At 41.2% G+C, this 22,798-nt stretch overlaps 4 protein-coding genes across 4 annotated transcripts; all 4 read right to left on the bottom strand.

The window, feature by feature from the left end:
• Window positions 1-649: 649 nt before the first annotated feature.
• Window positions 650-3,559, bottom strand: LOC125271201. Its single transcript, XM_048195204.1, has 2 exons — window positions 1,003-3,559; window positions 650-724 (listed from the first exon to the last, which is right to left on the bottom strand). Exon 1 carries the CDS (start codon window positions 3,528-3,530, stop codon window positions 1,221-1,223), a length of 2,310 nt encoding a protein of 769 aa, XP_048051161.1. The 5' UTR covers window positions 3,531-3,559; the 3' UTR covers window positions 650-724; window positions 1,003-1,220.
• Window positions 3,532-7,706, bottom strand: LOC125273096. Its single transcript, XM_048198364.1, has 2 exons — window positions 7,656-7,706; window positions 3,532-7,378 (listed from the first exon to the last, which is right to left on the bottom strand). Exon 2 carries the CDS (start codon window positions 7,177-7,179, stop codon window positions 3,532-3,534), a length of 3,648 nt encoding a protein of 1,215 aa, XP_048054321.1. The 5' UTR covers window positions 7,180-7,378; window positions 7,656-7,706.
• Window positions 7,707-13,269: 5,563 nt separating this feature from the next.
• LOC125271282 (CMRF35-like molecule 7) lies at window positions 13,270-15,351 on the bottom strand. Its single transcript, XM_048195361.1, has 6 exons — window positions 15,187-15,351; window positions 14,734-15,057; window positions 14,572-14,604; window positions 14,370-14,465; window positions 14,061-14,116; window positions 13,270-13,950 (listed from the first exon to the last, which is right to left on the bottom strand). The coding sequence occupies exons 1-6, from the start codon at window positions 15,227-15,229 to the stop codon at window positions 13,693-13,695; spliced, it is 810 nt and encodes a 269-aa protein (XP_048051318.1). The 5' UTR covers window positions 15,230-15,351; the 3' UTR covers window positions 13,270-13,692.
• Window positions 15,352-20,148: 4,797 nt separating this feature from the next.
• Window positions 20,149-22,185, bottom strand: LOC125271269 (CMRF35-like molecule 7). The gene is made up of 6 exons (XM_048195342.1): window positions 22,019-22,185; window positions 21,562-21,891; window positions 21,441-21,473; window positions 21,237-21,332; window positions 20,948-21,003; window positions 20,149-20,833 (listed from the first exon to the last, which is right to left on the bottom strand). Exons 1-6 carry the CDS (start codon window positions 22,059-22,061, stop codon window positions 20,513-20,515), a joined length of 879 nt encoding a protein of 292 aa, XP_048051299.1. The 5' UTR covers window positions 22,062-22,185; the 3' UTR covers window positions 20,149-20,512.
• Window positions 22,186-22,798: the final 613 nt, after the last annotated feature.

The raw sequence follows: 22,798 nt of genomic DNA, 5'->3' as shown, positions 1-22,798 counted from the left end.
ATTTTGTAATAAATATTAATTATTATTATTAATTCAGTGGTGTGGCTGTCCCATCTTTGTTGCGGTTACGAGCTGGCCGTAACAAATTGGGGGCTCGTCCCGGATGTTCCGGGATACGCGTTTGGTGATTAGAAACACATGTTGGTATTTTCAGCAGTTCAGCTGTTTGCAGGAGAGCGTGCTGACAGATCGATGTGTAAGTTGGTTAGTCATTGCTCTTTGTCGATTGTTTATCGCAATTGTTTGCCACTCATCTATATGAGAGGAAAGTGAGTCGGGTGAGTTTGACTTTAACCTAACCTACGTTTGTAATGCGATATTGAAATGCTGCGGAGGTAGACGTATGTTTTACTCTTGTTTGGCATTTGTTTGTTTGACTGATGAAGGCAGTTGAGACCGGTTGTCGTTGTACAGGTATGAAGGTTGTTTATGATAACTTTTTGGGTGGTATATGTACGTTGTTTTTGGTAGTCTCCGTTAAGTTTGCGTGAGATTATAGCGAGGATTAAATTGATTGTCTTCTCATATTGGTGGCTTTTCCCTTGTTAGGCTGAAGCAACGCTTGTGAAAAGAACTATAACTAATAATATAGGTAGGTGAATGCTCATCCACTACGGGGCTCCGGTAAGAAGCGTGACAGGAGACATGGAACAGTTCAACTCTTTATATTTGTTTGCATATTTGGCATCATTCAGTTATGTGCAAGGTATTAAATGTGGTCTTTCTGAAATGAACAAAATAAAAATATACATCAGTGTATGTCCAATAACATTAAGTTACATAAACAAACAGTAACACACTACTGGACAAGTTATGCATGTACCAATGTCACAGAGAGGGGATTAACAGCAGTGAACATATGCACGTGAATCACTGTATATAGCTCTCATATTATAACATAGTGCACAATGTAAAATTCGGTTGCACAAACTGAATATTTAAACACAACAACATAATAAACATGTATCACTTATAATTTGTATAATTAAATAATAAACTTACATTCAATCACGCACATTAACACCTGAAGAAATGGCGGAGCAAACGGCTGGCAAAAGTGAAAGTAAAAACACAATAGCGGAATAGCGGAAACTAGCGCCGCCCAGTGGAAATACACTATAAGATGTTTCATGACAAAAGTCCTTCCCGTATACTCTTACAGGGAATTTAGAACAGCCGCCCCCAGATTAGCATAGCTAATATGTGTGAGAATAAATTCCCTAGTCCTTGGGGTCAGCGTCACCTCCATCCGGAAGTGCTGGAAGTCTGACGAGTTTGGCCACAGGTCGTATGTATAAGCGATCACTGACCTTGATTTGAGCTGACCTAATGTGTCCATCAGCACTGGGTATCAACTTGACTACCTGACCAGTTGGCCAATGGGCTCTGGGAAGCTGCGGATCCATAATCATCACTACCATATTCTCAGTTAAATCTTGGGTTTCTCGCTGCCACTTCTGGCGAGTCTGAAGGCTTGGGAGGTAATGCCGGGTGTAGTATGACCAGAAGTGATCCACAATGGTTTGAGAGTGACGCCAGCGACGCTTGGATAGCGGTTCAGGAGTGTAGATTACCTGGGGGAGTGAGGCGTCTCGCCGCCCCATGAGCAGCATGTTAGGGGTAACCGGGTCTATGTCTGCCACATCGGATGAGACATATCCCAATGGCTTGCTGTTAAGGATGCCCTCGACTTCGATCAGTACTGTGCGTAGTACTTCCTCTGGAACCGACTGGCTACCAACAACTACCTGCAGGGCAGACTTTACTGATCTGATCTCCCTTTCCCATGCACCTCCGAAGTGTGGTGCGGCGGGAGGATTCATCCTAAAGTTGATCTGATAGTTAGCCAACAACTCTTGCAGTTTGGGTTCCATTACTTTGAAGGCTTCCCGTAATTCAGTTGCAGCTCCTCGGAAATTGGTCCCCTGATCCGAGAAAATTTCGGATGGGGTTCCTCTGCGAGCTATAAACCGTCTAAGTGCCAACAAAAATGCATCGGTATCAATGCTATTGAGGAGGTCAAGGTGAATGCATCTGGTCGTCAAGCACTTGAAGATGACTCCCCATCGTTTTTCAGTGCGACGGCCAATCTTCACAATGAAGGGCCCAAAGCAGTCAACTCCAGTTGAGAAAAAAGGCGGTTGGTATAGTCGCAGACGAGCTAAAGGTAAGTCAGCCATGATAGGCACAGTCGGCTTGGCTCTCCACTTTTGGCATTCTACACACTCTCTCTGATGTTGCCTTACCGCTTGTCTGCCTCTCAGGATCCAGTAGTGGCGACGGAGTTCGGCGAAAACCCTGTCAGGTCCTGGGTGGAGAAGGCGTTCATCAAAGTGCTTTATAAGAAGTTTAGTTACTTTATGGTGCGGGTCTAAAACCACTGGGTGGATCTCAATTTGACTTAAGTCATCCAGTTTCCGCAGTCTTCCTCCCACACGGATCAATCTCAGTGTGGAATCCAACTCTGGTGCAAGTGTGTTCAGACGACTGGAAACAGGCACAGGTTTCGCTGACTTCAGGGCTCTAAGCTCCTCTGGGAAGGTCTCCTCCTGACATTGACTCAATATGAGTACTTCCGCACTCTGGTAGTCAGGGTGTTGTGTGCTCATGGTTTGGGTAGCTGCCCCGTGAAGAAACTGGTAAGTAGCATTTACCAAGTCTCTCCAGGAAGTATACTGGGATGCATCAGGAATCCCAGAACTTTGATCCCCATTCCCAACCAGACCACAGAAGACAGCTTTCCTTTTCTCTGATATGTCATCTTGGGCCTCTAACAAGGGCGTGACTGGCCAGTGATCTGGTGGTTCACAAAGGAATTTTGGACCCTGACTCCATCTACCTGGGTTTGCCAGCTCTGTAAGTTTCCTCCCTCTGGTGATATCATCCGCCGGGTTATTGGAGGAATCTACATACCTCCATGAGTGAAGCTCGGTCAACTCTTGGATTTCCGCCACTCTTGTCCCAACAAAAACTTTATATTTACAAGACTCTGACTGTATCCATGTCAGGACAGTAGTAGAGTCAGTCCATAATGTCACCTTCTCTATGGCGATGGTCAGTTCCTGACTGAGGAAATTGGCAAGCTGGGCACTGGTCAGAGCCGCGCAAAGTTCGAGACGTGGCATTGACAGCTGCCGTTTGGGGGCTACCCTAGAGCGGGCCATAACAAAGGAGGTGTGGATCTTCCCATGCTGCTCAATAAGGAGGTAAGCCACCGATCCATAGGCCACTTCCGATGCATCACCGAACACATGCAAATTAAATTTTGATGTCTCCACATCAAAGTTGGAAGGGATGTAGCATCTGGGAAGCTTGATCTTGCTGAGGTCGGGCAACTCCTCCTCCCACCTATTCCATTTCTCTAGCAAGTCTGTGGGAAGGTTTGGATCATCCCAATTCCTTGGTTTGGCCCAGAGCTTCTGGACAAGAATCTTGGCCCGTGTGGTAAAGGGGATGATAAACCCCAGGGGGTCATATTGTGATGCCAAGACCTTATAAATGTGTCTCATTGTTGGGGGGTGATTTATCATTTCACGATTCCGGAAGCCCACATGGTCTTCTAGACAGTGCCACACCAAGCCCAGAAGCTGGTTCCAGGGGATCCAAATTATACTGCTGCAACCACAGTTCAATGCTCTCTGAGCGAGCTGTGGAAGGTAAGTGCTGAATGACTGAAGGTACATTAGAAGCCCACTGTCTTATTTCAAAGCCCCCTGAGGCTAGTAGAGGTCTCATCTTGTCGATCAGTTGCTTAGCTTCCATAGCAGTGGCGAAACTCTGCAGACAATTGTCTACATAAAAACTCCGCTCTATGGACTGCAGCACTTCTTCATTTCCGGGCTGTTGGCTGCGCACATGTCTCTGTAGAGCAAAGGTGGCGCAGCAGGGACTGCAGGTCGTCCCAAAGGGCAAGACTTGCCACTCGTAAATGTCAGGTGGATCCTCCCTACGCATGTTCCTCCAAATAAACCTCAACAGGGGTTTGTCTTCGGGTAGGAGTCTCACCTGGTGAAACATACCACGTATGTCACCACTGATGGCAACCGCATACTGCCGAAACCGAAGGAGAACTCCCAACAATGAGGCACTGAGGCTGGGACCAGGAAGCAGCTGCTGATTAAGGGAAACACCTAGATGCACAAAGGAGCAATTAAAAACCAGCCGATCCTTGCCATTGTGGTGTACGAGGTGATGTGGTATGAACCATGACTCCTCAATGGGCTGAAGATTCTCCAGGGGTATCTTGACAACATACCCTGAATCAAGGAGTTTCTGTATCTCAGCTTCATACATCTTTGCCTTTTCTGTGTCTTTGCTGAGACGCCTCTCAGTGTTTCTGAGGCTGGACAAAACTGACTCTTTGATTCCTCTCAAAGGTGGGGCATCCCGTGCACGAAGGAGTGGAGTAGCGTAACGCAAGATGCCATTAACTTCCACACGTCGTGTTCTGGTCTCCAGCATATTCACAGCTGCTTGATCCTGTTTTGATCGTGTTACCAGCTTTTCACTGCGGTATGGGAGGACATCCAGTTGCCACAGTCGCTCAACATGTTGGTAAACAGGATCGCGAATTGGAGTAAGGGAAGTGAATAAGCACTGTGGTGAAGGTACCTGATGTGGCAGAAGTCCATCTGGTCCCTGGAGAACCCAACCGAGCTGCGTACGAACAGCTGCCGGTCCACCAGCTGGCCCTAGTCTGATGGGCTCCTTGGCTGTGATCAGGTTTGGGTAGTCAGACCCAATTAGGAGAAGGGGCTGCACCTTATCAAAGGTTGGAAGAGGAATCCCTCTGAGATGGTAATAGCATCGCTGGAGTCTCTGGATGGGATACGTTTGGTCAGTTAACGTAAGGAGAGGAGCAGTAAATACATTTGTGAGGCTGTACTTCTCCTTTGGACTTGACTGTGTGGAAAGTAGCAGATCGATTGACTGTCCCTTTAACTCAGTGACATCATGTCGGATGGTGCGAAGGGCCATATGCTCTTCCCTACCCACAAGTCCTAGCTGCTGAACTGCTGCTGGAAGAACAATACTCCGCTGGGCCCCGTCATCCAGGATAGCATATGTTGGTACAGATCTTTTGCCTTTCCACAGCAGCACTGGGACGACTTTCAGGTAAACACGTCCTGTTGAGCTAGGGGAAGTCAGATATGCTCGATCTCCAGACGTCGTAAGTAGCACAAGGTTGGGACCATCTTTGGCAATGGAATGCAGCACACTGAGGTGTATATTACCACATTCTCTGCAAGGTTTCTTTAGCGTGCATTCCTCACATTTATGACTTGTACGTCCACATTTCCAACATCTCTTACTGTCCTTTATCCACTTGAAAATCTGTTCCGGTGAGCGCTCAGTGATTTCACTACACTGCGACAAATAGTGCTCTTGACTTTTACAGAACAGACATAGACGTTTCAGCTTCTTAACTGATTGCTGGGCATGAGCAGGCTCTGTATGGGCATAATTTACTGTACTGACCTCTTTGGGTTGGTTGCTGCCATGATACACTGCAGTGAGTCGAGTTTGGGGCTTCGGAATGGGTTGACGTTCTCTACGTGGGACTTGAACTCTCTCAGTCTGGTAGCGCTGTACCATTTTAGATGACAGACGCTGAGCCTCTGCTTTCACTTTCAACCAGTCAGCAAGATCATGAAGGTTATACGGGTTGAGGCTGTCAGTGCTCAGTCTGCCTCGTAACTGGAGGTGCTCAATAAAACTATCTCTGTAATGCTTGGGTAGCTTACTGAGTAGTCTGTCAACATGCCCCGTGCAAGTGAGTTCTCGTCCCTGTGGCCCCTCAAGTGACATCAGCATGCCTACTAACAAGTCAACATTGAGCGCAAAACTCTGGAAAGCCTTTGCATCCCCAGCTCTAATATCAGGCGAATTTAACAAAGATGCAATTTCACTTTGAGCCAGCTGATGAGGTTGGCCATACTGACGTTGTAATGCTGTCATAGCTGCTGCATAGGGTGCAGGATGATGCCGGCATGCTTGGACGATAAGCCTTGCTTCCTCCAGGACTAACTGTTCCATTAACACCCTATATTTATAATGTTCAGTGAGCTCAGTGTGAGGATTGAGGAGATTATCCAAAGCCATCTTCAGATCTGTAAACTCTCTCTCACTATCATTCACAAGTTTAGGTAATGTTGGGATTGGAACTGGCTGGAGTGGAAGCGCTGCAGGTATTGGCTGGTAAACAGGGGTTGGAGGTAGTGGCGGGTACATTGCTGGAGAGCCATACCAGGTCTGTCCTGGAATGTGAATAGACGGCTGAGTGACATAATACCCTGGGACTGATGGTGGAGGTCGATATGGGTCTGGCATGGTGAATGACTGCCATTGTGGTTGGCATGGAACAGTAGTCTGTAACTGATAGACAGGTGGCACACAAGTGGTGTGGGCTGTTGTAACTAAAGGCAGCTTCACTGATGTAACAGTACGTGGCAATGATGAGGTAAGTTGGCATGAAGGACGAAAATCTAGTGTACTGGATGAAGTTTGCTGATGCAGCATTGCATGTGGAGCGGATGAAGGTGAGACACCAAGATATGGCGCAGTCGTACCATATGCGGCATTAGGCATCGTTTGTGTCATATGCCATGGAGCTGACTGTTGAGAAATGTCTCGGGTGACTACAGCAGCATGGAATGGCTGAAGTGGGATAGATGGTGTCGCAGTAGCTTTTGGTCTGACCACAGGTGGTGAGATGGCTCTAGCCTGTTCTTCATCACGGAGTGAAGGTGAAACAGCACCACTGCTAAGAGACTCACGTTCGGATAGACTGTGATATTCTCGCTGAACTACAGGTGATCTAGAATGACTATAGGATCTGTCATCATCTAGCTGTCTTGCAAAAACACCAGATCCATTATCAACGCTGCCCAAATGACCTGTAGCTTGACCTACTCCATACTGCACCAGAGATAACTCACTCATAGGAAGCTGCTCCACAGTCGAGACTGGCTCGGCCTGTCCACTGAGGTTTAGCTGTGATGCTGGGTGATTCATCCTTGGCTGGTGGTATGAACTGTCGTACAGCGCAGGGTCTGGTATGAGAGATTTAGGCAATGTTATGTCATAAGCTTGCAGACGTGTTGAGAGCTGACGTGCTCTGGCCTGTGGTCGAACAGGATGTGTGGTATCAGGAGAGTAATATTGGCTCCATTGCTCCATATCACCGTAATGAGTGTAGCATCCGGCTCGAAGGACCAAATGAAAAGAACTATAACTAATAATATAGGTAGGTGAATGCTCATCCACTACGGGGCTCCGGTAAGAAGCGTGACAGGAGACATGGAACAGTTCAACTCTTTATATTTGTTTGCATATTTGGCATCATTCAGTTATGTGCAAGGTATTAAATGTGGTCTTTCTGAAATGAACAAAATAAAAATATACATCAGTGTATGTCCAATAACATTAAGTTACATAAACAAACAGTAACACACTACGGACAAGTTATGCATGTACCAATGTCACAGAGAGGGGATTAACAGCAGTGAACATATGCACGTGAATCACTGTATATAGCTCTCATATTATAACATAGTGCACAATGTAAAATTCGGTTGCACAAACTGAATATTTAAACACAACAACATAATAAACATGTATCACTTATAATTTGTATAATTAAATAATAAACTTACATTCAATCACGCACATTAACACCTGAAGAAATGGCGGAGCAAACGGCTGGCAAAAGTGAAAGTAAAAACACAATAGCGGAATAGCGGAAACTAGCGCCGCCCAGTGGAAATACACTATAAGATGTTTCATGACAAAAGTCCTTCCCATATACTCTTACAGGGAATTTAGAACAGCTTGCGTTGACCCTTTATTATTTTAGTTTGTTGTTTTTGTGCTGACGCTGGGCTGAGGGCACTGCCGCTGTAACAGTCGCTCTCTGGTTTATCCGAGAGTGGTCTGTACTGACGGTATTAGAGTGCTTAAAGTCACTTAGCTCTTGGTGGAAGCACGAAGCCTAGGGTTGAGGTAGTGTTGTGTGTAGGTAGTGGGGAAAGTCACTAAATGTGAGAAGTTTGAAAAGAGTTGAAAAGTTGATGTTGAATTTGATGTTCTGATCTAGAGGTTGATAATTGTGCTTTTTAAGATGACTACGTCGTTAGATGAGTTTTTTGAGCATCCCACTGAGGAGAGCTTTTATAAGCTTTCTAAGAAACAGTTATTGGAAGTAGCAGAAAAGTATGAAATCAGCCTTACCACTAAAGAAAAGAGTTTAAAAGAGGGAGTGGTATTTGTTGTTAAAACTGCTCTTATTGATTTGGGTATTCTTGTTGTATCTGAATCAGGGGTTACTGGAGATCAAGGAGAAAAGGATGTTCCTGTTTGTACACTTTCATCTTTGTCGTTTGAAGAGCAGAAGGAATTGTTGCTCTTGGAAATGGAGAAGAGTAGAATAAGTCAAGAAGTTGAGTTGCGTAAACTGGATATTGAATCTCAAAGGTTTGCTCTGATTAGAGAAGGTAAGTTGGGATATCATTCAGGGAATTTGCAGGCCCCAATAGTTAGTCCAGCTCCAAAAGTTTTTGATGTTTCTCGTTCTCTTAACCTCATGCCAAAATTTGATGAGGACAATTTAGATACTTTCTTTACTCTGTTTGAACGGCTGGCTGATCTTATGGGATGGGAAGATTGTGAGAGAACGCTACTTTTACAGTGTGTGTTTTGTGGTAAAGCTCAAAAAGCCTATTCGACGCTTAGTGTTCGCGACAGTCAAGTTTATAGTAGGGTAAAAGACGTGGTGCTGAAGGCATACGAGTTAGTTCCGGAAGCTTACAGGCAACGGTTTCGGACTTTACGAAAAGGTACGCAGCAGTCTTTCACAGAGTTTGCAAGAGAGTTAAGGATTCAGTTTGATCGTTGGTGCTCTGTTTCACAGGCAGATGATTTTGATTCACTCTATGAATTGTTATTGTTGGAACAGTTTAAAAACACTTTACCTGAAAATGTGGCTGTTTTCATAACGGAGCGTAGTACTCAGAATGTAGAGGCGGCGGCGGTCCTTGCTGATGAATATGTGTTGACTCATAGAGATGTTAAAAAAAATCATTGGCGTCGTTTAAATGGCTCTGTGGAAAGTGCTCCTATGGAGACTCGTTCTTTTTTGCCTGTTAATGTGAAACTTGAGAAAAAGCAGAGAAGTTTGGTAGATAAAGGTGATCAGTGTGCTTATTGTTTGAATAAAGGACACTGGAAAAAAAGATTGCCCAGCTCTTAAAGCAAAAATGAACCGTTCTAAATTTGAACCAAAATCTGCTCTTGCTGTGTCTTCAGTTATTGAATTAGTTGTTCCTGATGTTGATGTAGCCTGTATTCGGGAAAGCTTGGTGGCGGGTAACGAAGAAAAGTTGAGCTATGCTCCTTTCATTACTGACGGCTTTGTGTCTCTGGTTGGAAGTGATGAAAAAGTTCCCGTTAAAATTCTTAGAGACACTGGAGCTTCTGAGACTTTTATTTTAGAGTCTGTTTTGCCTTTCTCTGAGAGTTCCAGTACTGGAAATGAGGTGTTAATAAAAGGAATTGGGTTACAAGTTCTGCCTGTTCCATTACACGCAATTGTACTTGAGTCAGACTTGGTCACTGGTCAGGTTACTGTAGGCGTGAGACCTTCTCTGCCAGTGGAGGGCATTTCGGTTATTTTGGGAAGTACCACCTCCTCCTATTGTAACAGATTCTCCTTCCTTACCAGCACAAGCTGATGTTGATCGACAGTTTTCTGAAGTGTTTGTGACTTGTGCTGTTACTCGGGCAATGAGTAAGAATACGTCTGAAAAGCAGGATTTAGAGTTCAAGTCTGATTGTGAAAAAAAGAGAATAATTCCTGGCTTTTCGTATCTTTTTCCTTCTGTTTCTCAGCAGGATTTGGTGGTGGCGCAACGGGAGGATGCCACCTTGAAGGAAATGTTTTCTGCTGCATTGTCCGCTGAAGAGGTAGCGAGTGCAGCAAGTGGCTGTTTCATTGAGGATGAGATCCTGTTAAGGAAATGGCTATCTGGTAGTGAGTTACCTTTGGGTGAGGCCTGTATTCAGGTGGTTGTACCAATGTCTCTTCAAGACACTGTTTTACGTACTGCACATGGCGACGTTGCGGGTCATTTTGGAGTTAACAAGACTTATAATCATTTGTTGCATTACTTTTATTGGCCTCGTATGAAAAGAGATGTGCGGAAGTTTATTAAAACTTGTGAAACCTGTCAGCTTACAGGAAAGCCGAACCAGGGTCTAAAACCAGCACCGCTGTATCCAATACCAGCGACTGAACCACCATTTCAGCATCTGATTGTAGACTGTGTGGGTCCATTACCCCCTTCTAAATCAGGTAATGCTTTTTTGCTTACAGTAATGTGCCAGAGTACTAGATACCCTGCTGCCTATCCTCTTCGCTCAATCACTACTCGTTCAATTGTTAAAGCACTGACACAGTTTATTTCTGTGTTTGGGATTCCTAGGGTTGTTCAAAGCGACCAAGGATCAAATTTTACTTCTCATATGTTTCAGGAAGTTTTGCAGCAGCTTGGTGTGAAGTGCAATCATTCTAGTGCTTACCATCCACAGAGCCAGGGGGCGCTCGAACGCTTCCACCAGACAATGAAGTCTTTGCTTCGGGCCTATTGTGTGGAATTGAAGCGTGATTGGGAGGATGGTTTGCCCTGGTTGTTGTTGGCAGCTCGGGAGGTGGTTCAGGATAGTCTAGGTTTTAGTCCAAATGCGTTGGTTTTTGGTCATAAAGTGCGTGGACCATTGGCTGTTCTTCATGATGGACTGAAAAAAGGGCCTGACCCACCTCAGAGTTTGTTACAATATGTTGACGGCTTTAGACGACGTTTACTCTTAGCTGGTCAAATGGCTAAAGACAACTTGTTAAACAAGCAAAAGAAGATGAAGCGGTTGTTTGATCGACGCACAGAGACTCGTGTGTTTTGTCCAGGGGATCAGGTGTTGGCCTTGTTGCCTCTTCCTGCTTCTCCTTTTTGTGCCAAGTTTTCAGGCCCATTTACAGTGGTACATCAGGTTGGTGATCAAAATTATTTGATCTCAACACCTGAGCGGAAGAGACACACACAGTTGTACCATGTTAACTTGTTAAAACCCTTTTATTCCCGTTCGTTGGTGTCAGAGAAGGCTCATGTGGCGGTTGCTGTAGCTTCGTCCGTGGAAGTTGCTGAGGATGTTAAAGTACCTGAGGATTGTATGCTGCAGCCCCGGCTTAAAAATTCTGAGACGCTTAATAACTTGGAGGGTTTTGTGCAGCATTTGCCCCTACACCAGAGAGCTGAGTTGTTGTCTTTGATTTCCGAGTTTCCTAAATTGTTTTCAGATTCACCTTCACGCACTCATTTGATAGAGCACGATATCGATGTTGGTGATGCGAAACCAATACGCCAGCGTTTTTATCGTGTCTCTTTGGATAAACAACAGCATCTTGAGTCTGAAATTAAGTATATGGTTGAAAATAACATCGCTAAACCTTCATATTCAAGTTGGGCATCACCTTGTTTGCTGGAAGTCAGATGGATCGTACCGTTTCTGTACAGATTACCGAAAGGTGAATAATGTGACAAAACCAGATTCGTTTCCATTACCCCGAATGGAAGATTGTGTAGATTCAGTCGGTTCAGCAAAATATGTCAGTAAATTTGATTTATTGAAAGGATATTGGCAAGTGCCTTTAACCGCCCGTGCACAGGAGATTGCCTCATTCATTACCCCTTTTGGGCTATATTCGTATTCTGTAATGAGTTTTGGCCTTAGAAATGCACCCGCTACCTTCCAACGTTTGATGAACGGTGTAACCTCTGGTTTAAATGGTTGTGCGGTTTATTTGGATGATGTCGTGGTATATAGTGACACGTGGGAGCAGCATCTTTTACGCATTCGAACACTGTTTGAGCGTTTGGTGGAGGCTAGGCTCACAGTCAACTTGGCGAAGTGTGAGTTTGCCAAGGCGACTGTGACCTATTTGGGGAAGGTAGTCGGGCAGGGTCATGTGCGTCCGGTGCGCGCCAAGGTCTTGGCAATTGATGGTTTTCCTCCACCTAACACGAAACGAGAGCTTATGCGTTTTCTGGGTATGGTGGGCTATTACAGGAACTTTTGCCCAAATTTTTCGTCAGTGGTCGCTCCTCTGACTGATTTGTTGAAGAAAAACGTTAAATTTGAGTGGTCCTTGCAGTGTGAACGGGCTTTTGATAATGTGAAATTGTTGCTTAGCACTGCACCTGTGTTGGTTGCTCCACGCATTGGACAGCCTTTTCAGATCCAGGTTGACGCTAGTCAAGTCGGGGCTGGAGCGGTATTGTTGCAAACGGATGAACAGGGTATAGAAAGACCAGTTTGTTATTTCTCTCGGAAGTTTAAGTCTCACCAGTTGCATTACTCCACTATTGAAAAGGAGGCCTTGGCATTGATTTGGGCTTTGCAGTTTTTTGAAGTTTATCTAACAAGTGGTACTTTTCCAGTTGTGGTATACTCAGACCACAATCCACTTACTTTTTTGCATTCTTTGCAGAGCCCAAACCAGCGTCTTATTCGATGGTCTCTCTTTCTACAACCCTATCCTTTGGACATTCGACACATAAGGGGTGTGGAGAATGTACTGGCTGATGCCTTATCTCGTGCCCCGTGTGAGATTCTTGGCAGCTAATTCAAATGTTTTGTTTCTTCTTTCTGTCTTCCCTCATTCTGACTGTGGCTTTTCCTAGGCGCCGGGAGTTGCTGGTTCAATTTGTAGAGGGGGATCAGATTAAAGAAGGACCAGACTGGGTTTGCTGTGGATTATAATGATTTTGGGTTTAGTGGTTATGTTAGATTTTTCGTAACTTTATGAAATTAATTAAATGAATAATATTTGCACATTTGTTTTAGAGGTTCTTTTGCAGGATCCTCTCTCTTAAGAGGGGAGGTGTTATGGGTATGGGTGCGTTTATCTTTCTTGGTATTTGCTGGTTTTGTTTTTTTTTGTGTTGTAGGTGGCCGCAGAGATGCAGGACACCTGATTTCCATTAGGAGGTGGAGATATATGCCGTGGTTTCATGCAATGAAGGAGGGCAGGGAGAGTTGACATCATCTCCGGCTGGCCTCGGTTTGCCTCGCTTCATGATCGATCGTTGTCTGCCTTTTGTATTGTCTAAACCCCTAGATTTTGTAATAAATATTAATTATTATTATTAATTCAGTGGTGTGGCTGTCCCATCTTTGTTGCGGTTACGAGCTGGCCGTAACAATATATATACATATATATTTGTATATTGTTATTTCGTATTTATTTATTCTATATTTATTATTCTGTTTGTGCTGTGGAAGCTTCAGGAACAAATTCCTCATATGTGTAAACATACCTGGCAATAAAGCTCTTTCTTATTCTGACTTTACAACACTACTAACAATGTAATTTAAATTCTCAATCAAAAGCTAATTTGTCAAATCAAACCTGTTTTTGCAGAGTGATTGAGGTTTAGATGGTTAGCAAGAGCCAATTAACCCCTGCTGGTAGATGTCATAACTACACTACATGGCTTCAACAGCATCTTTCTCCATTGATGGCCATTCAAACAGTGTTTCCTGACTGAGACAGTTTGTTTTCTCCTGTTTCTGATGTCATTGTGCTGATTTAGCCATTTCCTAAATGGTGAACATCACTCTTTACAGTATGAGTACAAGTGTTCAGTCAGTTGTTCCATCAGTGTTGTGATAGATTGACTCTTCTTGAGCAGAATCAGCTATAAGACACTGATAAATGTGACTCTGTCTACTGGCGTCGAGTTCTGTGTAGATCTGATCCAGATTATGATTGTTTGTTACTGAGTCGGCAGGTTCTGTGTTCACAGGTCTGTGAAACTTATTTTCTGCAGAAATATCACTTTGAGCTGTGTGTGAGTTTGGCAGGCCAAGGTTTGGTGGGTTCCCTTCATCATATTCATTCTGTAAATTGGAAGAAGGAAATGATTGCTTCATCATACTGAGGAAGAAAGTGAACCTTGACATTTACTTGAGAAGAACTACAGTTTATGATGGACATGTTCCTGACTCACCTCTTCTCCTTCTCTTAATGTCAGATGAAACCCTTCGGTGAAGGAGGAGACCGGACCTGTGACAGATGAATGTTATTTACATTTAAAAACTTCTTCCAGTATTTGAATTCAGTTCTTCATGTTAGCTTGAATCCAGAGATTGTGTTCAATGTCTCAACTGTTTTGTTTACACAGCAAGAATCTGACTAAAAAAAATACGAACTTGAATCTGAGTTTTTCCATCATTACGGACTATAAAGTGTATACAGCAGATATATGTATGTATGTAATGTAGATTTTATGTATTCATATATCATTCAAAAATATTACCAAGAGTCTGCTTTTTCTTTCGTATGGCCACAATAACCAATACAGCACCTATCAGGAGCAAAACCAAAACTCCTGTGATGATGATACCAAATGAACCTGGAAGTACAAAAGACACAATTAACTACTTAAATGGTTTACAGAATTAAATGACAGATCTTTACATAAGAGAAATATCAGCTGTAGGATGTGGAGAGGTGTTTACCTGTGTCAGGTGAAGGGGTTGGAGTCAATGGACCTGATGAAACACATATGCTTGTCATTAAAAATGGGCTGATAGTTTAAAAAAAAAAAAAACTCAGATTCAAACATGAATTTAAGCCACATCACTATAGTTCAATGAGCAGAAGTCACATTAATCACTTACCCTGTTTAATCTTCAACAAAATCTCTGAATAGTCATCAGGACCTCTCCTCTTCACAGCACACCAGTATTGTCCTTCATCCTCTGTTCTCAGATCAGTAATGGTGACGGTGAAAACTCTGTTGGTCGTGTCGTCAGTCAGAGAGAATCTCTCGTCTTTAGCTGGAGATCCTGATTTCGCAATGATGTTTTTATTTGGAACGTATTTACACTCGCCTTTACACAAATACTTTGAATTTGATTCATATCCGGGTTCATATGAGCATCTGATCTCAACTCTCTCTCCTCTGTGTCCTGTAACTGTATCTGGAGCTCCTACAACAACAGCTGAAACACAAATATATCATTAGCCATGATTAGCATATTTACTGTATTAATAAAGACTCCTGCAGAAATACAAGACCAGTGAAAATCAGAGAAGTGTAAAACAGTCACACATACACATCTTGAACTCACCGATACGAATGCAGGACCAGAGAAGAAGAATAAAGTTCCACATGGTGAAGATTTATGCCACTTTTTGACTACATAAAATCATTGAACATTGGAAAACAACTCTATCTTCCGTACTGACACAAAGTGTGGAGCAATGCTTAACTTCTCCTTTCCTTTATTTCCACATCCATCACTACACCAGGTCCTTACTGTGCATTTCAAAATAACATAACCACAGCTTTAGATCATAACAATGTATATTATAGTGTTATTATGTTTTCATGTGGCCTCAGGGAGTATTTGGACACTTTAAAATGAGTGAATGTCATTGCATTAGATGAAATATCAAACAGACTCTGCAGGATCCTTTCTCTTCACTAACTTAACTCTCATAACTTTCTATTAATCCTGAAAAGAAAAAAAAATGCATGATAGCTGGTAAGCGTGAGTGAGCAAATAGACAGAAAAAAGACATGATGAATGAATAACAAACATGACTGAGTGAAGGAACAAATGATTGAGAGACTGAATAAACAATAGACAGAATGAACAAGTGGAACGAGTGAACAAATGACAGAATAAACATCAGAATGATAGAATAAACAACAAACTATAGACAGTACGAACAACAGACTGAATAAAGACAGAATAAACAATAAAAGAATCAACCACAGAAGACTGTACAACACACAGACTGTATGAAAGATAAACAAAACGAATGATAGAATGAACTGTAACAAGAACAGACATACTAATAAAGCTGCAAGCAGCAATGAAAGGGTCCTCGCACCCGTGACACTGCCACCAAGTGGCTTTAGTAAAACAGAGCACGGTGGGCAATATGCATTCAAGTATATAAATATAGGAGGACTATGTCAGTCATTTGTATTTGCCACACTTCCTGCTACCAGCTTCGGAGTGGTATTCGAGGTGTTTGCCATCATGTATTATGTTTGGGAACTCACATGCCCCGAAATTGCAAGATGTCAAGGAAAACATTCAACTGCAAGTTAAAATAATTACATATTACAAATAATTTGGTAGTAAAATATAAAGTGTTGCACATTTTATTAATGCAAAGATATAGGCTATGTGTATTTTGCACTTCATTTGCAACTGCTTTTTATCACTTAAAGGGATAGTTCACCCAAAAATGAAAATTTGATGTTTATCTGTTTACCCCCAGCGCATCCAAGATGTAGGTGACTTTGTTTCTTCAGTAGAACGCAAATGATGATTTTTAACTCCAACCGTTGCGGTCTGTCAGTCAAATAATGGGAGTGAATGGGAACTCTATCAATAAGAGTCGAAAAAACATGCATAGACAAATCCAAATTAAACCCTGCGGCTCATGACAACACACTGATGTCCTAAGACACGAAACAATCGGTTTGTGTGAGAAACCGAACAGTATTTTTACCTCTAAAACACCACTATGTCCAACTGCGTTCAGCACTCGGTTAGTGAGGTCTGATCGCGCTCTGACAGCTGAAGTGATGTCTGGCACTCATTGAAGGATAAGCGCGAGACATCACTGCCGTTGTCAGAGCGTGATCAGACCTCACTAATCGAGTGCTGAACGCAGTTGGACATCTGTTTTAGAGGTAAAAAATAATGTTCGGTTTCTCACACAAACCGATCGTTTCGTGTCTTAGGACATCAATGTGTCGTCACGAGCCGCAGGGTTTAATTTGGATTTGTCTGTGCGTGTTTTTTTACTCTTACAGATGGAGTTCCTATTGAAATGCATTATCCGGCTGACAGACGGCAATGGTGGAAGTTAAAAATCATCATTTGTGTTCTACTGATGAAACAAAGTCACCTACATCTTGGATGCGCTGGGGGTAAACAGATAAACATCAAATTTTCATTTTTGGGTGAACTATCCCTTCAAAGAAGCACCATAATTTTAAAATTGTGTCTTCTGTTAGTTACATAGCGACCACTGAACAGACATTTAGAAGTGTATTTTAAAATGCAAAGTATTGATAATAATAATAATAATAATAATAATAATAATAATAATAATAAAAAAGCTGTAAACGCTTGCATTTTTTGCAAGACTATAAGTGTGTCTCATCGAGTAATCAAAAGTTCTACACACACTTGCAGTTTTCACGCCCACTTGAACACTTGAGCCAAATACAGGAAATACGTCATGTAAGTACACAAGTGCAAAGACCGCAAGTGTGGGTATTTGGACAGGGCAATTGTATGCCTGAGTTACAACAACTTCCTGTTCTGTGGTGTTAATCACATACATTAGCGTTTAGCCAAGTGTTGCATGATTTAATGAGTTTCTAGTATTTTTGGTACTTCATGGCATATTTAAAAGTGTTTCTGTGAGTGAATTACAGTACAAAGCATGCCATTTCCTGTTGCCAACATGTGGTGCTATGACTAACTGAATATTTTGCATGTAGATGTCTTTAGGCCAGGACTCTTAACACATGTGAAGTTTGGGGCAGTTTGGGCACTGGTATGCCTGACTTACAACAGCTTCTTCTTTCATGGCGAAACAGACTTTGTAACCCCAAGCTTTACTCATCCTCAAGTCATCCTAGGCATATATGACATAGAGCACGCTTTGTGAACTGCAAGAGTTTTACACCTTCTGCATACGTTGAATACAGAAGGTGGTCTGGCGGAAACTCGATACTTCATAACTTGTTTAAATATGGATATTTAAACAAGTTTAAACAACATTATTTATACATTTACTTATTTATTTATCACACCATAATTATTTACATTTCCTTGCATTTGTACATGCCGGTACACACATATACTGTCTATTGTTGATTTTTGTAAATTTGTATACATTATACACAGAACAAATTTATAAACGCAACTCTTCTGTTTTTGCCCCCATTTTTTACGATCTTAACTCAAAGATCTAAGACTTTTTCTTTGTACACAAAAGGCCTATTTCTCTCAAATATTGTTCACAAATCTGACTAAATCTGTGTTAGTGAGCACTTCTCCTTTGACGAGATAATCCATCCACCTCACAGGTGTGGCATATCAAGATGCTGATTAGACAGCATGATTATTGCACAGGTGTGCCTTAGGCTGGCCACAATAAAAGGCCACTCAAAAATGTGCAGTTTTATCACACAGCACAATGCCACAGATGTTGCAAGTTTTGAGGGAGCGTGCAATTGGCATGCTGACTGCAGGAATGTCCACCAGAGCTGTTTCCTGTGAAGTGAATGTTCATTTCTCTACCATAAGCCGTCTCCGAAGGCATTTCAGAGAATTTGGCAGTACATCCAACCGCAGACCACGTGTAACCACACCAGCCCAGGACCTCCACATCCAGCATCTTCACCTCCAAGATCGTCTGAGACCAGCCACCTGGACAGCTGCTGCAACAATCGTTTTGCATAACCAAAGCATTTCTGCAAAAACTGTCAGAAACCGTCTCAGGGACAACGAACACAGGTGCATTTTATTGATGGCATTTTGAATGCAGAGATACCGTGACGAGATCCTGAGGCCCATTGTTGTGCCATTCATCCACGACCATCACATCATGTTGCAGCATGATAATGCACAGCCCCATGTTGCAAGGATCTGTACACAATTCCTGGAAGCTGAAAACATCCCAGTTCTTGCATGGCCAGCATACTCACCGGACATGAGCATGTTTGGGATGCTCTGGATCGGCGTATATGACAGCATGTTCCAGTTCCTGCCAATACCCAGCAACTTCGCACAGCCATTGAAGAGGAGTGGACCAACATCCCACAGGCCACAATCAACACATGTGAAGGAGATGTGTTGCACTGCATGAGGCAAATGTATTGTATTAACTGGTATTGGACACTGTGACATTTTTGTTCTTTAATTTTGTGACAAGGACATTAAAAATTATGACTTTTTTTATTAGGGTAATAATAAAGAAGCTGTCCTACATTCATTAGTCTCACTGTGTTGTGCTCGGAAAACTGCAACATAAAAAAAAAATAATAAAAAAAAATTATAGGCATCGGTATCGGCGAGTACTAGAAAAAAAGTATCGTTACTCATACTCGGCCCTTAAAAATTGGTATCGGTGCATCCCTAAAAAATTATATAATAAATATACACACACACACACACACACACTATCAGTCAAAAGTTTGGAAACCTTACTATTTTTAATGTTTTTGAATTAAGTCTCTTATGTTCATTAAGGCTGCATTTATTTCATAATAAATACAGAAAAAACAATAATATTGTCAAATATTATTACAATTTAAAATTGTGCTTTTCTATTTTAATATAAAACTTTAAAATATAAATTTATTTCTGTGATGCAAAGCTGAATTTCCAGCATCATTACTTTAGTCTTCAGTGTCACATGATCCTTCAGAAATCATTCTAATATGCTGATTTATTATCAATGTTGGAAACAGTTGTGCTGCTTAATATTATTTTATAACCTGTGATACTTTTTCAGGATTCTTTGAAGAATAAAAAGGTAAAAAATATCAGCATTTATTTAAAATAGAAATATTTTGCAACAATATACACTACTGTTTGGGATCAGTCATTTTTTTTTCTTTCTTTTTTTGAAAGAAATTAATACTTTTATTCAGCACGGATGTGTTAAATTGATAAAAAGTGATAGTAAAGATTGATATTGATAGAAAAGATTTATATTTTGAATAAATGCTGTTCTTTTTAACCTTTTATTCATCAATGAATGCTGAAAAAAGTATCACAGGTTCCAAAAAAATAATAAGCAACACAATAACAGAACACAACATTGATAATAACGGAACATAAAATCATCATATTAGAATGATTTCTGAAGGATCATGTGACACTGAAGACTGGAGTAATGATGCTGAAAATTCAGCTTTGATCACAGGAATAAATTATATTTTAAAGTATATTAAAATAGAAAACCATAATTTTAAATTGTAATAATATTTCACAATATTATTGTTTTTTTCTGTATTTATTATGAAATAAATGCAGCCTTAATGAGCATAAGAGACTTTGTAATATACATAATATAAATAGTAATGTTTCCAAACTTTTGACTGGTAGTGTATATATTGTTATTTCCTATTTACTTGTTCTATATTTATGTTATATTTGTTTAGTAGCAATAAAGCTCTTTCTAATTTAAGTTCTCAATCAAAAGCTAATTTGTCAAATCTACCGTTTTTGTAGAGTGGTTGAGGTTTAGCTGGTTAGCAGGAACCAATTAACCCCTGCTGGTAGATGTCATAACTACACTATATGGCTTCAACAGCATCTTTCTCCATTGACGGCCATTCAAACAGTGGTTCCTGAGTTTGTTTTCTTGTGAGGTCACCAGCCGATCAGTCGTGTCATGATGTCATTGTGCTGATTAGCCATTTCCTAAATAGTGAACATCGATAGTATGAGTACAAGTGTTTAATTCAGTAATTTGATCAATATTGTGATAGATCGACTCTTCTTGAGCAGAATCAGCTTTGAGACACTGATAAATGTGACTCTGTCTACTGGCGTTGAGTTCTGTGTAGATCTGATCCAGATTCTGACTGTTTGTCACTGCAGAAGTAACATTTGTGTAGTCGAGGTCTGTGTCGGTGTTCACGGGACTGTGAAACTCATTTTCTGCAGAAATATCACATTGAGTTGTGTGCGAGTTTGGCAGGCCAGTCGGGTTTCCTTTATCATATTTATTCTGTAAATTGGAAGGAGGAGATGATTGCTTCATCATTATTGAGCAAGAAAGTGAACCATGACATTTACTTGAGAAGAACTACAGTTTATAATAATGGACATGTTCCTGCCTCACCTCTTCTCCTTTTCTTAATGTCAGCCGAAGCCCTTTGGTGAAGGAGGAGACCGGACCTGTGACAGATGAAATTAAGTTTCAAAACTTCTTCCAGTATTTGAATTCAGTTGTTCATGTTAGCTTGAATCCAGAGATTGTGTCAACGTCTCAATTGTTTTGTTTACACAGCAAGAATCTGATTAAAAAGCAATCTGAACTTGAATCTGAATCTGATTATTAGGGACTATAAAGTGTCTGAATTCACTGATGTAATGTAGATTTTATGCATTCATATATTATTCAATATTACCACAAGTCTGCTTTTTCTTTCGTATGGCCACTATAAGCAATACAGCACCTATCAGGAGCAAAACCAAAACTCCTGTGATGATGATACCAAATGAACCTGGAAATACAAAAAGACAAAATGAACTACTTAAATGGTTTTACAGAATTAAATGACAGATCTTTACGTGAGAGAAATATCAGCTGTGAGATGTGGAGAGGTGTTTACCTGTGTCAGGTGAAGGGGTTGGAGTCAACGGACCTGATGAAACACATATGCTTGTCATTAAAAATGGGCTGATAGTTAAAAAAAAGATTCAATTTAAGCAGAAGTCACATGAATCACTTACCCTGTTTAACCTTCAACAAAATCTCTGAATAGATGTCAGTAAAAAGCAAAGTCCTCTTCACAGCACACCAGTATTGTCCTTCATCCTCTGCTCTCAGATCAGTGATGTTGACGGTGAAAACTCTGTTCTTCTTGTCGTCAGTCAGAGAGAATCTCTCGTCTTTAGCTGGAGATCCTGATTCAACCATGATGTTTTTATTTGGAACGTATTTACACTCTCCTTTACAAAAATACTTTGAATTTGATTCATATCCGGGTTTATATGAGCATCTGATCTCAACTCTCTCTCCTCTGTGTCCTGTAACTGTATGTGGAGCTCCTACAACAACAGCTGAAACACAAATATCATTAGCCATGATTAGCATATTTACTGTATTTATAAAGACTCCTGCAGAAATACAAGACCAGTGAAAATCAGAGAAGTGTAAAACAGTCACACATACACATCTTGAACTCACCGATACGAATGCAGGACCAGAGAAGAAGAATAAAGTTCCACATGGTGAAGATTTATGCCACTTTTTGACTACATAAAAACATTGGAAAACAACTCTATCTTCCGTACTGACACAAAGTGTGGAGCAATGCTTAACTTCTCCTTCCCTTCATTTCCACATCCATCACTACACCATATAACCACAGCTTTACTTCATAACAATGTATATTATAGTGTTATGTATTCATGTGGCCTTAGAGAGTATTTGGACACTTTAAAATGTATGAATGCCATTGCATTAGATATCAGTTTCTTGAGAAAAAAAAAAAAATGGTTTGATATTTTATTATCTAATGCAACGACAATCAATCATTTTAAATTGTGCCTTTAATTTAGAATTGCATGACTTTAATTTTGTGATCAAGCAACAAATAAGGCACTGGACTAACCTGAAATTAATTTAGATCTCAGGAGAGACTCTTCGTTTGCATTGTGTATAACTGTTAACTATAAAGTTTCTCAAGTATAAACAAGCTGTGTGAGATCAGTGTATAATGAATACAGTGAAGTTGCAAAAACAACAACAAAAAACTTATACCCCATATTTTCACCCAAAAGCATGAAATACAAAAACATTTAATATTTGAACTGTTTCAAACACTACTATGCTAATGTAACCCTAACTTAAACAATGAGATAATTACTGTAACTCAATGGTAAGATCAATCATAAATCACAGAGGAATTTAATATTTACTTTTCAGGTGCATTGTAGACTTTAGTGCAGGGGTCCTCAAATCTTG

The sequence above is a fragment of the Megalobrama amblycephala genome, linkage group LG7 (assembly GCF_018812025.1).
Source record: "Megalobrama amblycephala isolate DHTTF-2021 linkage group LG7, ASM1881202v1, whole genome shotgun sequence".
NCBI classification, from domain to species: domain Eukaryota; kingdom Metazoa; phylum Chordata; class Actinopteri; order Cypriniformes; family Xenocyprididae; genus Megalobrama; species Megalobrama amblycephala.
The sequence above is the reverse complement of the archived record's forward strand: the minus strand, read 5'-3'. Positions and strand labels throughout refer to the sequence as shown.

Coding starts and splice junctions, on each gene's coding strand:
- LOC125273096 (XM_048198364.1), bottom strand. CDS start 7,179: ATGGAGCAATGGAGCCAATATTACTCTCCTGATACCACACATCCTGTT.
- LOC125271201 (XM_048195204.1), bottom strand. CDS start 3,530: ATGATAAATCACCCCCCAACAATGAGACACATTTATAAGGTCTTGGCA.
- LOC125271269 (XM_048195342.1), bottom strand. CDS start 22,061: ATGTGGAACTTTATTCTTCTTCTCTGGTCCTGCATTCGTATCG. Junction 21,474..21,561: donor TTTGTTGAAGGTTAAACAGG/GTAAGTGATTCA, acceptor GTGTTTCATCAG/GTCCGTTGACTCCAACCCCT. Junction 20,834..20,947: donor CATTAAGAAAAGGAGAAGAG/GTGAGGCAGGAA, acceptor TCCAATTTACAG/AATAAATATGATAAAGGAAA.
- LOC125271282 (XM_048195361.1), bottom strand. CDS start 15,229: ATGTGGAACTTTATTCTTCTTCTCTGGTCCTGCATTCGTATCG. Junction 15,058..15,186: donor CTGGTCCTGCATTCGTATCG/GTGAGTTCAAGA, acceptor TTTGTGTTTCAG/CTGTTGTTGTAGGAGCTCCA. Junction 14,466..14,571: donor AACCCCTTCACCTGACACAG/GTAAACACCTCT, acceptor TTGTACTTCCAG/GTTCATTTGGTATCATCATC.